This window comes from Protopterus annectens, chromosome 17.part0 (genome assembly GCF_019279795.1).
Source record: "Protopterus annectens isolate FY-2018-M chromosome 17.part0, PAN1.0, whole genome shotgun sequence".
Classification (NCBI taxonomy): domain Eukaryota; kingdom Metazoa; phylum Chordata; order Ceratodontiformes; family Protopteridae; genus Protopterus; species Protopterus annectens.
The window spans coordinates 577736609-577754064 of record NC_056751.1 but is presented as its reverse complement, the minus strand read 5'-3'; the positions used below and the strand labels follow the sequence as shown (position 1 = coordinate 577754064).

General features: G+C 38.4%; 1 protein-coding gene across 6 annotated transcripts in view; it reads right to left on the bottom strand.

The window, feature by feature from the left end:
- The window catches only part of TNNT1 (troponin T1, slow skeletal type), a 392580-nt gene that overhangs the window by 64351 nt on the left and 310773 nt on the right, over positions 1–17456 (bottom strand). For all 6 annotated transcript variants that reach the window (XM_044059733.1, XM_044059735.1, XM_044059737.1 and 3 more), the window contains 2 exons: positions 14943–15056; positions 11356–11465 (listed from right to left, as the gene is read on the bottom strand). In XM_044059733.1, the coding sequence (XP_043915668.1) occupies positions 11356–11465; positions 14943–15056 (224 nt within the window). The remainder of the gene's footprint in view (positions 1–11355; positions 11466–14942; positions 15057–17456) is intronic.

The following is a 17456-nucleotide window of genomic DNA, read 5'->3' as shown; positions in this document are numbered from 1 at the left end:
AGAAATTTTAGCAATGATTCAGACTGTAAAAGTTCTTCATCAGTTATGCTCTCCAGGTCCCCTTTTAGTGGTCAGAGACAACACCACATTCATGTGGTATCTGAACAAACAATGGGGTACAAAATCATACCCTCTCTGCTAGTTGGCAATGATGGTCTGAGAGCTAGCCTTGTAGCATTTTCCTGATGATTCAGGCCTCATACATTTCATCAGAGCAAAACATACTGACATACAGACTAAGCAGATCCCAGACAGACCCTCATGAGTGGAAACTCAGGACAGAAGTCTTTAGTCCAGATGTGGGGGACACCGCAAATAAATCTGTTCACCTCCTTTCAAAACCAAGAGTTGAAAAAATTATGTTTGAGTCATCATTGCAGTCATGCTTGGAGAACAGAAGCATTCTCATTCCCTTGAACAGGTATGTTCCTTTATGCATTCCAACCCTTTCCACTGTTACCCAAGGTAGTACTGAAGATTCAGAGAGAATTACCAAAGATCATTGTGGTGATTCCTTTTTGGTCTAGGCAAGGTTGGTTCTCCCTTTTAATGGAATTGGACAAGGCCAATTACCATAGGCTTCCTCACAATCTGGATCTGCTCATATAGTGTTAGGGGTGACTGGCACATCCTAACATAGAGCAACTGCAACTGACAGCCAGGATGATTCTATCTTGATAACTTTTAGGCACTTCTTCCATGAAGATGTGCAACAAGTATTGAAGGAGTCAAGAAAACCTGCAACTGGAAAATCTTATGTTTGCAAGTAGAGGAGGTTTTGTAGGTAGTACCTAATAAATAACAGAGGGTTTGGTATGATGACTACTCGTCTGGTTTTGAAATACTTGTATGATATACTAATTGATGACTTATCTTATGCATCTACCAAGGTGCATCTTGTGGCCATCTTAGCTTGTCTGCCCATGGATCCCCTCTTTCATCTATTTTTGTGGTCCAACAGTTTATGAAAGGAGTGTGTGTTGTACTTGAGACCATCTCAAAAGCAAATTCCTGTTCCATGGAATCTAAAATTCGTTCTTGAAAAGTTGACCTCATTTTCTTTTGAACCTGCCTTTCAGGTTGATTTAAAGTTCATCATTTGAAAAACTGTTTTGCTTATTGCTCTGACATCTGCAAAACAAGTTCCTGAGCTGCAAGCTTTCATGGTGGTCCAGCCTTATCTGAGTTTCTGCACTAATCTATCTTTCATGCTAAAAGTTGTTTCTGATTTACCCTGAATCAAGCCAACAAACTCCCATTTTTCTTTCTGGAACCTAAAAACAGGGGAGAGGATATTCTTGAATGTGCACAGGCAGCTCAGGTACTACCTTGATAGAACTAAGCCTTTCAGGAAAACTGAACAGCTGTTTATTTCCTATTCTGGAGCTAAAAAGGGTCAACTTGTCTCTTAGCAAATGATTGTTTGTTGGTTGTCCTCTGCTATTGTCCTTTGTTAGTTCTACCATGCTAAAGCTATTCCAGGCAAGGTTAAGGTACAGTCTGCCCGAGCCTTATCATATTCGTTGACATATTAGAAAGGATTGGCCTCTAGAATCATTTTAGTGACAGCAGCCTCGTCCCCTTTTCATACCTTTACAAAGCACTACAAATTGGATTCTTTCTCAAGTTTTAGAGCAGGCTTTATGAGGACCTTTCTCCAGGAGCTCCTGGATCCTTATCCTTTCTCATCCCAGGTAGGGTAAGCCTTAGAATCCACCCATTTGCCACTGATGCACATGTGGCAGTGTGAATGATAAACATTGTACAGTTGTGTAAATTCTATTTGCCCATTACAATCAATGTTTGATTTTCACACTGTCTCTGTGTCAGCACTGTCCCACAATCCCCATTATTTTATATATAGTTTGATTGTATCCAACTTTGTTGTGTTGTGGTTGCTTTAGTTATTTGTTGGCTTTTTTTTTTTTTACTGCGAATTGGATGGTTTCAGGCAATTCTTGCTTCTGGCTTTTCTTTTTCTTTTTCTGTCTTAGCACTAAAAGCCTGAACAAATGACTTCCTGTGACAGGAGACAGTCTTCCCCTGATGGGAGGACCTTAGCCAATCCCCTATCACAGGGAGTCAGAGTTGGGAATTCTGAGCTCTGGAAAGCTGCCAGTGTGAGTTTGTACAGACACAAAACCCATACACTACAGAAGCAGTATCACATTTGAATACCCACTGTTAAAAGTAAGTAGGATTTGTGCAACAGTACTTTTTATATATACTCAGGTTCTGTGTTGCACAGAAGGTAGTTTGCAAAAGCTTTAAGTGACATTAGCCACATTAAGTCTATCTATTCTAAGCAGCTATACAACAGTAATTTGAGATTCCCCTTTCACTGACGACTACACTTGTGAGATAAAGATTATCTGGATTAGTGTTGATGTATGTTTAACAGAAACAAACTCTGATGTAGTGCAGTTTATAAAATATACTGTAGGTATTTTATCCACAAATATTCATACCTATAGGTCACACGTTTTACAATTCTGTTATCATTTTAAAGGGACGGCAAGACCCGATACCCCCATGTGGTGGTTATTTCGTCTCACAGTGCCTGTTCATATTATTTTCTCATTCTGATGTTGCATATTCATTGGGGTAAAGGTATATGAGCCCTGCAGCTACTATCTGGTTTTGCCCCATTTCCAAGTGACTATATTTTTCAAAGGATTTGGAAGGCATATATCCCCAAAATGTGAGTGCAGAAGCCTTGTCCCTTATGATGTGCATTCACTTAAACTGCTTGTTCAGAATACTAGGTGTACTTGTGGGTGGCCACAGGTGGCAACAATGAGAATATGATGCAATGCTGTAACAAACAGCAGTATGACATGGAGTTTCACTGAAGACACATAAAGAACTGCATTGCTAGACTATGATTTTAATATTAATGAAGGGCATGAAATGGAAATGTGCCAAAGAACAAGAGATACAAACGTATTTATCTTTAGTGTATGATAGTGTCCTTCTACTCTCCACCGACAAACTGCCTTGTTTAGAAAGTACTGTTAAGTGGTATGATTCATTTCTAGAAGAAAACATAGTCTTATAGCACTAATGCCAGGGGGATCCAACATATTACTGAACAAATTAGCATAAAGACTTCCTTTGCCATAATAAGTATTAGTATCATGTGTTATCATTTCAAAACTTCAAGGAATTACAATAATTTGTTAAAGCACACTCACAGGAAACTATATCCATGCCAGTAAGAAGGCTTACAATACAAAGACAGGACTCTGCTTGTAAGCCAGATCTTTTTTCGCTAGGGTGTCACTTGGACCTCTGTCTAGCCAAAACACTCATACCTACCATTATAATCCCTTAAATTAATTAATCTCACATAAAAATCAAATTAGTAGCCTTGCTGCAAGAAGGACTTTGACTTGTGTTTATTAAATCTCTGCAAAGATAGTATGTGCAATGTCAGCATACTGCTCTTGCACTGCCATTTTTGGAATGTTCTTTATATTGCTTTCAGCATTTTAAGGGCTAGTTGGTATTACTTTTCATTCAGTTTTGACAGTGTTTTGGGATTCTGTGACTACAACTTTGCAGTAATGCTGTTTTCATCTCTATTATGTATTCTAGCAAAAAATCACAATACTCAGTAGGGATGTCCTAAGGCAAATAGTTGATAATGTAATAGCTTGTGGCATTCTTTCCAGGAGTCACAATTACTTTAGACTTATATACATCTCTACAATTCCTGTCTGATATCTTACTGATAGCTGTCCTCCATGCTGGTATTGTAGTCAGTTGTATTTGCACAGCTGGCAACAACAATTTGGATAGCTATGATCTGCTTTTAAACTAGTTTCAGAGCTGGTCCTTTAGCATGAATCCACTGTTACTTTGATAAGAATTATTTTCAGATCAAAATAAAAGAATCAAAATCCTGCTTGGTACTAGTCTGTTTAAATATTCTCCAGGACTCAGTGCTTGATCCCCTTCTTTTCTCTTTATTTATTTATTAACAAAATGACCTGGGATACAGTATTCCTGGCCCAATTCCCCTGGTGAATGTGTATAATCTTGTTCTTCTCCGTTCTGCCTCTTGACCACCAGATACTGAAGGCCTGCTTACTAGGCATTTTGAAAATAACTGTAAATGATTCACCTTTTATATCTTGTGAAAACGTGTTTCCAAAATCAGGAAAATAATTTCTGGGATTACTGCTAGGCATTATATTAGACTAGCCTTGCCTCTGAAGGGTCCAGTCTTAAAAATTATAATTTATTTCACATTTAAGTTTATGGTCTTCCAGATTCCTGCATCACAAATGCAAAGTAACTATAATGTGAAGGATGACAGCAGGTTCCAGGTCTTGAATTACTACTGTTGATATTGTAATGTGTAACAGAAGTAGCAGTATGGGTTATGATTCCCACCACCAGTACCCATGAAAATATAAAGTGCAATTGGCCTTAAAAGTATATGAGAAATACATAATGCTGCTTGGCTAATAGCAAAGGTATATAACACTCAGATAAGGTCCACACTGCCCATCTACAGATCAGAGTTATAATCACTGGCTCCACTGGTTTTTACCCACATCAAACTGAGCCCAGTGCATTTCAGTGCAAACTTGCTACCATTAATTGAAGCATGACCTGCATTATTTTACACAGTCAAACAGAGAGACAGACACACACACACACACACACACACACACACACACACACACACACACACACACACACACACACACACACACACACACACACACACACACACACACACACACACACACACATTTAGAGTGTGAGGAAAATGGAGACTCTACACTATCAACTCCCTCCTTCCCAATATTTAATGTACACTGCCACTAGTCAGTAAAAACTAACACAAGAACACTCCTTAATGTTTTCTCTCAAATAAGCAAACTTTTAAATTTATAGATAGCAGCAATTATAAGTAGCAGCTCAAAGCAATTACTGTTTCAAGATCAGATGACAAACAGTTTGATGCCCAGGTTAAATGTATAATCCCTTAGCAATAAATGAAACAGCAGCCACCAGCATTTAAAGCTAAATTGTAACGTTCATTACTTAATAATAAGTAAGTCAAAGCATTTTTCTAAATATACAGGCAGTGAAAAGCTTGCCTCAGAAAGTAAAAATAAAATATTCACAAGGAGAGTTACTAGAGCAATATGTCTAACATTTAAAATGAAATGTATTTCTAAATAAAGATACACTCACTGTACCTCTACTTCTCTGACTTTTAATTTCAGAACAGAAATATTTACTGTCCTTAGAGGCAGTAGGTGTGCTGAAATCTATCTTGCCGCAGTGAATGGTAAATCACAAGGATTAACACACAGTCCCTCTATTTATAAGTTCCCAATCAGTATTTCCTGTAGTTTTGAATTTAGAAAATGCCTATCCTGATTCAGAAGGCCAGGCACAGAAAACAAAGAAATTATCATGTGACCTCATGCAGTAACCTCAAGCAGACTTTGCAGACATTTGTGAAGTACAGTATCATTTTAGCAAACACAAATGCATTCTAGTTTCTCTTAAGCATTGCACATTTACTGAAAAGAAGTGTGTGTGTGTGTGTGTGTGTGTGTGTGTGTGTGTGTGTGTGTGCGCACCACACACACACATGATAGTATACTTTTTGTAAAATTTTCTTTTGAAAGGCATTTAGCTTTCTGCCAGTGTTTTCTAGTCTTTCTCACATTATGAATATATTCCTATGCTGAGAAGGCTGAACAACTACCACATAAAGTGTCTTTCATGATCACCTTGAACACGACTTCCTTCTAGTGAATAGTAGAACCGCAGTATCTATCACAAGAAATATCTTTCACTGCGAGCTAGAGTAGGTGTGATGATTCTTATAGTCCCGAAAAGGAATAAAGGTGCTCAGTGCTAAGCAATCTGGGATATTTGTCATTAAACATAGTGAAATCAGGCATCATGCTCTAAGCTTACTTGCGTTAGTGTTTTGACCCTTTGATAATGACTAGATCACTTTGTGCATGTTTGGATTCCTGATTCATTCCTATCCTAACCATAATTTCTTAGGACAAGGCAGAGGGATATGGATTTATCTTTCCTTGTACCACACAGTTGGAAGCACTTTGCTAGCTATGTCAGAGAAATTGTATAGGGCATGGTATTTAATGATAGGTTGAAGCATTATCCAATTAGTAAGATTATCTGTCATTATTGAATACATTACTTGGGATTATATTGGTTAGTTATATAACTGATATTATCGGTATGCAGTGTGGTGCCATTTATTAAAATGCCTTTTGGTTTGTGCCAGTTTTTATCCTCAGCAGTTACCTGTAACTAATTGTTTCTAGTGAGGCTGTATTAGTTAACTGCCTTCTTGTTCCAGGTAATGGCTACAAGAGCAGATGACTTGCCTAGTTACCAGGGAACTAAGCTAGCAAAAATAAATTAAATACAAAGGAAGTGACATCTGTTAGGCAGTGACTGTTGGGCATTTGCACATTTCCTTATTTAGATGACTTGCTTGTCTTTGCTTAGCCTCTGAGTACTCAGGAGTCCCTTATATGGGCTACATGGGTAAGAAATCTAATTCTCAAGCTGGGTTTCAGATCATCAGTCAAAAATTCTCCTTCATTCCTTCTCACAGGATAGTTTTTCTAGGATGTGTTCTAGATTCTTCACAGCAAAAGGCGTTCCTAACTTGAGAGAAAGTGGATTTATGTCTAGAAAATGTTCTGAGTTTCTTTAGTCAGTCTTTGACATCAGACAGAGGTATTTCAGGATTATAAGGTTCATTGCATCTATGATTCTTATGATTCCTCTTACCAGGTTGCAAATAAGAAAAATCTACTGGTTCTTAGGTTTTGACCCAACATTCCCACACATTAGATTTGTGGATCTCAGTACTGAGTTTTGTCTTTGGTGGAGAGATTCAGTTTCTCTGAATCCAGGCCTTTCATTCTCACTTTCTGCCCTTGTTCAATGAGCTGTATCACTGGGGATAAAAGTGCATGGTCTTTGGAACAAAGCAGAAAGACCAAAGCACATAAACTCAAAAGAGATGCTTGCTGTGGTCCATGCTATAGAATCTCTTCATTATCTGTGGTCTACAGGGCCTTCACAGGTGTTTAAAGACAACACTACAGAGATGTGGTACTTAAACAAACTAGATGCACCAGGTCTTAACTTCTGTGCAGGCTGGCTATGGTAGCTTAGGATATTGCAATTCAGCAAAGTCTTAGTGTCCGTGCTTTCTACATTCCGCCAGAGCAAAATGTAATGGCAAACAATTTCAGCAGGATGCAGACAGACCAACATGAATGGAAATTGATCGAGGGCATCTTCCAGGATGTGATCCAATTGTGGGGAACTCTCAAATAGATTTACTCACCTCCTTTCAAAACAGACAACTGAACAAATTCTGCTCCAGGAATCCTTACAGATAGTCACTGCCTTACAGGCCTGGAAAACTGATGTTCTTTCATTCCTGTGGATAGGAATATTCCTGTATGCATTCCCACTCTTTTCCTCTGATATCCAGGGTCATTCATAAGGATTCCCTAAAGATTATTGTGGTGACTCCCTTTTGGCTCAGGCAACAGTGGTTCTCCTTTATTTTGGAATTGGCCAACTGCAGTTACTAGAAGCTTCCACACAGAATGGATCTACTCACACAAGACAGGGGGAATTTGATATACCCCAGTCTGAAATAATTCTAATTGACTGCCTGGACAATTCAATTGAATACCTTTTAGGCACCTTGTTTCTGAGGTCATTTGTCATCATCAACTGACTCCCTTTTTCCCATTTTCTACATGGGGTTGAGGTGTCGTCTTAACCGTTACCACCATCTCTCTCAATTCAGTGTCACTCTCCTATCTTCTGCAGCACTCAAGCCTAATGTCACAGGTCTTCTCTCACACAATCCATCCACCTCTTTGCTCAATGCCCTGGTTTCCTCTTACCTTCTTCCTGTATGTCCGAAATCTTCTTCACCAGATTGTCTTCTGCTTTTCTGCACATGTACCTGAACCACCGTAATCTGTTCTGTTTGACATTTTCTGCAATTGGAACTATTTTGGCTTCTGCTCTTATGCCCTCATGTCTTTGTCTGTCCCACGGTGTGGATCAGGTATTAAATGAGACAAGAAAATCTGCTACTTGAAAATCATTAGTTGCTAAATGGAAAATATTTACTATTTAGTACCATACTAACAACCAGCACCCAATGGGGATTTTGTACCACTGTTTTTCAATATTTATGTGAGCTACTCTCCTCAGGCCTTTCTTATTCCTCTGCGAAGATTAATTTATCAGCTATTTCAGCATGTTTAAACATGCATCCTCCCCTTTCTTCTCAGTGTTTGGCAAGCAGTTTTTGAAAGTGGTTTACATGTTAGATCACCTTTAAAACAGTTGGCACCTACTTGGCATCTTAATTCATTAGGCTAATTTATGGCGTATGTTTTGGAGATTGTATTGCTTATTGCTTTGACATCTGCAAGACATCTGAGTTGCAAGCTCTCACAGTGGGTGAACTCTATTTGGTTTTCAATATAGATAGGGTTACTTTGAGAACAAATCTCTCATTCATGCCAAAAGTAGTTTCAGAGTTTACTATACATCGAGCCATCACGTGCCAAAATCACAGAGGAAGGATTTTTGATATTGTGGATGTGCACTGGTAACTCTGATAGTATTCTTGCAGAATTAAATCCTTTAGGAAAGCTGAACAGCTGTTTTTTTCATATGATGGGATCCTTTGCTTTTGCTTTTTGTTATTCCAACCATGGTAAATCATCTCTAGACAGGGGCAAGATGCACTCTTCAATTGCATACTGGAAAGGGGTTAACTCTAGAAGTGTTCTTGAGGCAGCTTCATCTGTGCATACTTTTACAAGGCACTACAATCTGGATTCCTTTTCTAGGTCCAGATCAGCCTTTCTAGGACCATTCTCCAGGGACTTCTGCATCTTAAGTCTTCCACCTCCTAGGCTGCATAAGCTATGGTAATCTACCCCTATAGCTAAGGCTACTGCAGCAGTGATTTATGATGAACATAGTATAGACGTATTAAGTTGCACTTACCATAACAGTAGATATTCAGTGAAACCATTGCTGCAGTAGCTGCATCCACCGTCCATCCCCCACTTTTTCTGTATGTAGTTATGCTTTTAGATAACCCGTGGTGGTGGTGCTGCGTTAGCGTTGTCGCCTCACAGTAAGACGCTGTCTGGTTCGATTCTCAGCTAGAGCGTCTGCTGCATGGAGACATGCATGAATGGGCGTATCTTCATTGAAGGTTGTGCATCAGGGCTGGTAACTTGGCACGTAAAAATCAACTACCAATCATTAGCGGTCCAGAGTTCCGCTGTGGCGACCCCTAACCGGGAAAAGCCGAAAGACAAGTTATGCTTTTAGATAAAGTTATATGTTTCTAATTTTGCTTTTTGTCGGGACAATATGCTCTCTCCTTTTTGTGGTCAAGAGAGCACACAGGCTGTTCTCCCTTTAAAGCTTGAGCTACAGCAGCCAAAAGTGTGTAAAAAAGACTGGAAATAATTATGGCAGCCTCCGGGTCCCCAGCTCACCTGTCTAGCTTCACTTAGATTACTTTTTGTTCAACTCTTACAGCCACTTTGCTTCCCAATCTTTTCTACCTTATTACTCCTGATACTGCACCAATTTCCTAAAATCTTCCTTTCTCTTCTTCTCTCTGACTCCACCACTTACTACAATCCCTCTTCTGCCCATTTATTTTCCTGCTCATTTCCGTAATTTCTCCTTTTGTAGCTCTCTTATCATCAGTTTTTAAGCTACATCACTACTTGTCTCTCTGTAAATTATTACTAACCTCAGAAACACCCTTTTGGTCTTTTCCCTTCAGCCATCATGCTATAAATATAGTAATTGTTATTGTATTTTATTTTTATATTCAATAATTAGCAAATTTATGCTAATCTCTCCTGTTTTTGTTGTGTTAAAATGCTGTGTTCATGTAAGAAATATTGAAAAATCATGCAACTAAGCTCATATACAGATGTTTTACTATGCAATTATAAATGTGCATCATGTGTAACTTAAATGTAGAGCTTTTCTCCCCAGGCATCCAGTGAAAATGGATTTTAGCCAGTCAGACTTTTCCTGGTCAACAAAGACAGATAAATAAATTAATTAATTCAGTTCTTTCCTCCTCAGTTATTGGACTACAGTCTTGCCCTTTTAAGGTGTGTTGAGATGATGGAGGAAAAAGCTGAAGAGTAAGATAAAGTGTGAAAAAAAAAAAGATTAATTTGGATGGTAGGGGGAGTCCAAGAGTGGATAGGCAGGAGGCATAGGGGTGGTATGGGGGACCAGTGAGCAGTGGGGAGGGGAGAAGAAAACCTGGATATGTTTGCCTAGGGTTTCATTCAAGTCAACAGGATAGTAGTCATTGTTTTATCCCTGTTCATCACTGGAGCTGGCATTTTTTAAAACCTGGCACAGAGGTAGGAGCCTTGTCTACAGTGCTGCTGAAGTGCCTTTGAGAAGCACTCCCAGGAGTGACAGGATATGGCTTGACAGACAGAATGTTGTGGCTGTAGGCCTATGACTGCTCTCCTATATGGAGGAAGGAAGTGCAGGACTTAACAATGCTTATTTAACACTAGGAGTTTAAGAAAGACAGGACTGAAATTAGTTAGTCTTGAATAGTGTGATCTTGCTGAAATATGGATGCAGTAGCATGTGCATACAGGAGGACCTGACATCTTGCAGTTTATATAAAACTAGAGGCTTCATAATTTAAAATTCAAAACATCAGCTACTGGAAATGCCAGAAATAAAAATGTGTACGTGTATCCTTTAGGTTACATGTGTTACGTGTATCCTTTAGGCGACATGTGTTACGTGTATCCTTTAGGTGACATGTGTTATGTGTATCCTTTAGGTGACATGTGTTACGTGTATCCTTTAAGTTACATGTGTTACATGTATCCTTTAGGTCGCATGTGTTACGTGTATCCTTTAGGTGACATGTGCTACGTGTATCCTTTAGGTGACATGTGCTACGTGTATTCTTTAGGTGACGTGTTACGTGTATCCTTTAGGTTACATGTGTTACGTGTATCCTTTAGGTAACGTGTTACGTGTATCCTTTAGGTTACATGTGTAGCACGTATCCTTTAGTTTACATTATTGATATAAATAAGGTAAACATTACTGTACATAGTCATACTTTTGATGCTAGGCTACATAAAAAGAATCCTACTAATTAAAATGATAAGAGAAATGTTTACAGCTTTGCTTCCTAGCATAAGGTCAATTGTAGAGAGCTGCTTTCTCATTAGGTTTTTTTTTTGAAGGATAAAATATAGATATTATTGCTAAAACCATACATACCTTAGTCTGTCCTCATTTAAATGGTCGATGTTGAGGGGCTTTCGCCTTTCTGCAAGGATCTTTCTCTTCATTTCCCGACCTGTCTGCCTCTTACCTCTCTTCTGTTCTGCCTGAAAGAAGACATGGTAAGTAGCTTATAACTGGAATATGGCAATTACTTCTTTACAGATCAGTGAGTAATTGAGATAAAAGAATTCACTAAACTGAAATCGTAGAACACTGTATTGGATAACTGAAGAATGCCGTAGCTCATACAGATGTTTGTTTTTCCTTTTAGTTCATTTTCTCCTATGAGTTGGCCCTGTCATGTAAACTTCTTCTACCCCTTTCCTTGTTGTATCCAAGGGCTTACCAATGGACAACATGATTTCCTGTCTCTTCTTGGCAGTCAGTGGTGTCTGAAGCCTTCCTGAATAAATGGCACTAGGTGATTTGATGATGTGACGTAACTACCCAGTTAGCTGTGTTTTACAGGATCTTTTGATTTTTCTTTCCTGACCACTTTTATACTCCAGCTGGGAAACGGAGGGCACAAGGCATTTCATTTTAATATATTTAATTTAACTTCATTCATGCATTTATTCCTAAACAACCGATATCTAGATTTCTCCATTTAACTGACATCAAGTGACAATATACAGAGAAATACAGACACAATTTAAAAGCAGAATATGTGCTTACTACATTACATCAGTTTTGAAAATGCTAACAGATACTGTATTATTCCAATGAAGACTATAAGCATGATAGCACTTAGAATCAGTAAATAATAATACAGATCTCTGATTACTCTAGCGCTAGTTAAATTAAGAGGGGAGAATAAATTAAAAATAGATGAAGGGGAAAAGTAAAAATGAAAGAGAATTTCTGAGAAATTTTCTTTACATTAAAGAAAATCCAGTTGCAACTTCAAAAGAAAAAATAGTATATTGCAAAAGAAAACCACTAATTCAGGCATAATAATAAACAATACTAGTTATGTTATAGGAGTGCAGTGAATGAAAAAAATTGGTACACTATAGTAATGTATGCTGAAATTCTAAGAAAGAAGCAACTGAGATATGATTCTTCATTCTACACAATCTAGAAAAGTATTTTAAATATGACTGGCAGTAAATTTAACACACATTTTAGACTATCAGCAATACCTTGAGCCCTGTAAGATGATAACTCTCCCCAACAATCACATGGAAATTACCCCATTTTTAACTTGGGGTTCAACTGATTAAGGGGTACAGTGGTATATGCAAGTGCTTCATATTTTCTGGAATGAGTGTTAAGATGTTTCATGTGCTGCCTTTCAATAACTGGCATTGCAAAATAAACCCTGATTCTGTGCGAACTGACTTCAGTAAACTACATAAACAATAAGTGAAACTTGGCAGTATTCAAGCTTTCCAAGTATGAAAGGATGCCAGGAATCAGATAGTACCTGCTGAGAGCAGAAGGGCCAAGAAGAGGTTTTCTGTAAAAAGCTTTTATGTTTGTATAATTTGTTGAATGATGAATGTCCTTTTCCCATCTTCTTTGCTTTACATATTTATGAGATTGCTGCTATAGTATACTCCAGTTATAAGTTCTGCCATTTCCAGAGCTCACCTCAATGTCCACTGCTATCTTGGTTTATTCCAAAAATGACCTCTTGGCATCCCTACCCCCACCCTTTCAGGGTCTAATATTGTGAATAGGTTACCAGTGTAAAGACAGAGAAACCATGCTGTGTAATAATAAACCATTAGCCTTTTAAACAGCAGAAGAAGCACATTTTTCATGATACCTTCATGTCTATGATCATGTATCACAGACTACATATGTTTTAACTGAGTACATTGCAGTTTGTCATTGCCATTTTAGTTCAACACACACACACACACACACTTCCATTATAACAACAAACACATCACATTTCCTTTAAAAAAAGAATTAATGCTTTTCCAGATGTTAACTCTCTCTTCATCAGCTGGTCCTTAGATGGCTTTAGCTTGCTGCTGAGGTCAGTCTGTCAGTATGATGAACATGCTGCTATCACTGCATTACTAATCCACAACATTCTCAAATACATAAATCGAGGCTAGCAACTTCTTTTGGGGGGACAGGTAGGTGAAAATGATATAGGTAGCAATTCCTGAAAAAGAGGAGGCATTATCTCAGGTCTCATGGTGTCATTTGTTATACTGATGCTGAGAATCTAACACAGTTCATTGATGGCAGGTTTCTGTTTGTCTTATTTAACCTGTTACCTCAAAGCAGAATATAACCAGTTCACTTTTTTGGTAAGAAAAACTGATATGAATAAAGAAAAACTATGATCAACTAATCATTAATAATCATAGGATCAAAATTCACAATAACAGCATTTAATTGTGTAATTAATACCGTGATGTAAGTATCATAATATATATCACAATGGGAAAAAAAAATAACAAAACAAAGCAGTTTTCCCAGAATAGCAACGAGCTGCAGAATACCTAGGATTTGTGACGTATATGATTAGTGCCTGACAATGAAAGATGGAATCAGGATTTTCAGTGGTGGGCTTATATATTGATTAATTATTGCAGAATGCAAACTTTCTGGATGAATGCAGCAGATTATTTAGTCTTTGTCTCCTTTTACAGCTATCAGATAATATATCTTAGTAAATGTAACCATTTTTAGGCTAGATTCTAGACTTCTGGTTGAGAAGTACAAGGAAAAAGTTAAGACAGCATTGATACAAGTCATCTGTTTACTATTTCTATTGGTAAGTGGCATTGTGTCTAAAATAAAATGATTTTACCACTAACATCGAACACCGCAGTGCCTGTGTCTCGTAACTAAAGAAAGGCCCATACTTATGTATTTAGAACCACTGAATACAGAGAGACAGACAGATGCACACACAAATTGCATGCTGCAGAGAAATACTGTGATGCCTTTTGCAGTATTTGGGCAGAAAGCTTAATCACAGATGTCTGCATAGTCTTTTTAAATAACTTGTGCCTATCATGTGACCTTCAGTTATGCAGCTGTTAACCTCCAAGGAGGTCGAATTGGGAGGGATTATACACTACAGACATAATTCTGACCAGCTGTGTTAATTCATACAGAAATCAGGGATTAGACAAAAGGAAGAAAACTTTAATAATGACTGGATTCTACATACATAATTAGTGTGAACAGGGATTCATGCTGGGTAGAGTTGGGGCACTATAACGAAGGAAAAGATTTCAAGTAAATTTCATTAAACATGGATCAGCACCAATGACAACACATTGTGGAATGAAGAAACAGCATCCATGCAGCTACAGACACAGACAGGAAGCGTAAGAGACACCATGAACAGTAGTCTTTCCCTATCCACATTTAAAAAATAATTTCAGAAATGTACATTTGCCGGCACTGCCAGATGTAGCTATCGTTTAGTAGATACTACTGTTGCAGTGTTAATGACACACCACATATTGTGGTCGAACATAGGGATCAGAGATATTTTGGTTTCTGATACCAAGATGATGAAGTTAATTTTTACAGTTTTAATTTCACTTAGGATCTTTGCTCAGGTCAGTTTACATGTCAGATGAGAAGAGTTATATGAAGCATCATACCTTAGCCAGATAGCCACCAAAGTGAGCGCCCATGTTAGATAATACTTTCTTCTTTTTTGCATCATCTTCTGCCCGTTTCTTGGCCTCCTCTTCCTCCTTGCGCATCTTTTCTTCCTATTGGGAAAACACTTTATTATGAATATGTGAATAAATTAACTTAGGTCTTAAGTTAAAGTCACAAAAACTATTCAGAGAAAGATATGCTAAAACATCTGCAGTTTGTTACTGTTTAGACAGAAATCATGTTTTCATATGCCAAATGTCATGAAAAGATTATTGTTCTTGCATGTAAGCATTATAGGAAGTATATGCGTGGCAACATCAAAATAAAAGGCTGCAGGTGTCAAAATTTCTTCATCTTATTTTTGCTAGTAGAAGATTCTCAAAGAACAATGCAAGGTTATGTCCTGGACTGCTTATTTTTCTGTTTGTATATTGGATTTGTCAGGTCTTGTTTCTCATTTCACCCTAAGGTATGCATGTAACCTGTTTTGGATATCTCTTGGATATTGAGTGCCATATTTCCTCAAAGGTCTCTGTTGGCCTAAATTGTTTTGAGCCTAGCCAGCTTACACTTATTGCTTCATGAGAATCTATGAACACAAGACAAAGGACTGGTAAAAAGAGTTTAAAAAACGATAACCAACAATCAAGAACTCTTCCAAGTTGGTGTCACCTCAGTGTATATTCCACCAATATAAAGTTATCCACAGGTGTATCTGTGGCAAAGAAATTCATAAACTGACAGGTTAAAGTAACAAGTTCATTGACAAACAAGCAAATGTAGTTAAGCACAGTACAGTCCCAGCATGCGCTATTGTCCTAATATAAAATTGTGCTTCATCAGAACTAAGAAACCTACCTATCCCAAACTTCTCTCCACCCTACATATCTGAAGAGCAGGTACTCAAAGCCCTGTCCAAGGCAATGAACAGGGCTACTATGGGACCAGATGACATCCCAAGCTGTCTTTTAAACAGGTTAAAACATGAACTAGCATCACCACTAAGTAACCTTTTTAATCATAGCCTAATCACAAGCTTTGTTCCTGTGGAATGGAGAACAGCTACAGTTATTTCCCTCCACAGAGGTGGCCTAGCAACAGACCTGGGGAATTACAGACCCATAAGCCTGACCAGCCTCATCTGTAAGGCCATGGAAAATATCATTGTGGACCTCATAAATAAAAACAAAGTGACCTCCAAATCCTGGATCCTACCCAATTTTACTTCATGAAGGACAGCTCCTGCCTATTAAAGTTGGTAGATTTCTTTGAAAGTGTGACCAAGGCCATTGATGAGGTCAAATCTGTGCACACAGCTTACCCCGACTTGACAAAGGCTTTCAACACAATCCCACATTTGGGCATTACTGATAAACTTAGCAAACCGAATGTAAACCCCTTCATTGTAAGATGGGTTACCAACTGGCTCACAAACCAGACGCACACTGTCAAAGTGGGTGACTCCGCATCAACCAGCAGACCTGTTACCAGCAGAGTGCCACAGGGGTTAGTACTGGGCCCCCTATTGTTTGGTATATACTTCTCAGAAGTTCATGTTAAAACTAAAGGGTTGTGGCTGACAAGGTTTTCAGATGACTACAAACTAGGTGCAATCACTGAATCCCCAAATTATGTCAGTATACTCCAGGAGGGTCTCACACAGACCAACGATTGGTGTATTAGTCATAGTCTGAAACTGAATGCTAAGAAATGCCTCATAATTCCCTTTGGCACAAACAATGCCCCTTCACAATATCAAATCAGTGACAATACCCTTAGTACCCATGAAGTGGTAAGGGACCTGGGATCACAGGTTGACCATGACCTTAACTTTGACCAACATGTGTCTACCGTTGTAAGAAAAGCCTTCCACATAGCTCACTTGATTAGTAAAGGCATCAATTCAAGAACAAAAGAAGTTATAACCCCCCAATACTCAGCATTTATCTGGCCTATAATTGAGTATAATGCCCAGTTTGGTATGTACCATGCTAAGCACCTGCAACAATTAGAGAGACTTCAGAGGTTTCTAACAAAGAAGATCAAGGGCATCCAGCATTTGCCTTACACAGACCAACTAAAGTCCCTGTCACTATACTCCGTATTGTATAGACTTCTTAGGGGAGACTTATGCCTGCCCTACAGAGCAACCCAAGACCCAAACCTAATGAACTTACTGTACATCCAGAAATCAAATGGGTCTACGGCTACCCATTCCATGGACTTAAATATGGCCTTTGACTTAAATAGGAAATGCTGGAGGGACAAATTTATCTCCCAGTGACTGCCACATCATTGGAACAGACTACCAATTCATGTGAAACAGAGCACCTCTATGACATTGTTCAAGAGGAACCTGGGCAAGTGGATGGGGACCATAAATTCTTACCACACAACCCACAACCCTTCTGGACATGGGCAGTCATCACTAAATGCATTCTTGAGGACAGACTAGTACTTTTATGGTATTACATTGGGTTGAAATGGCTAGGCTTAAAATGACCTCCGGG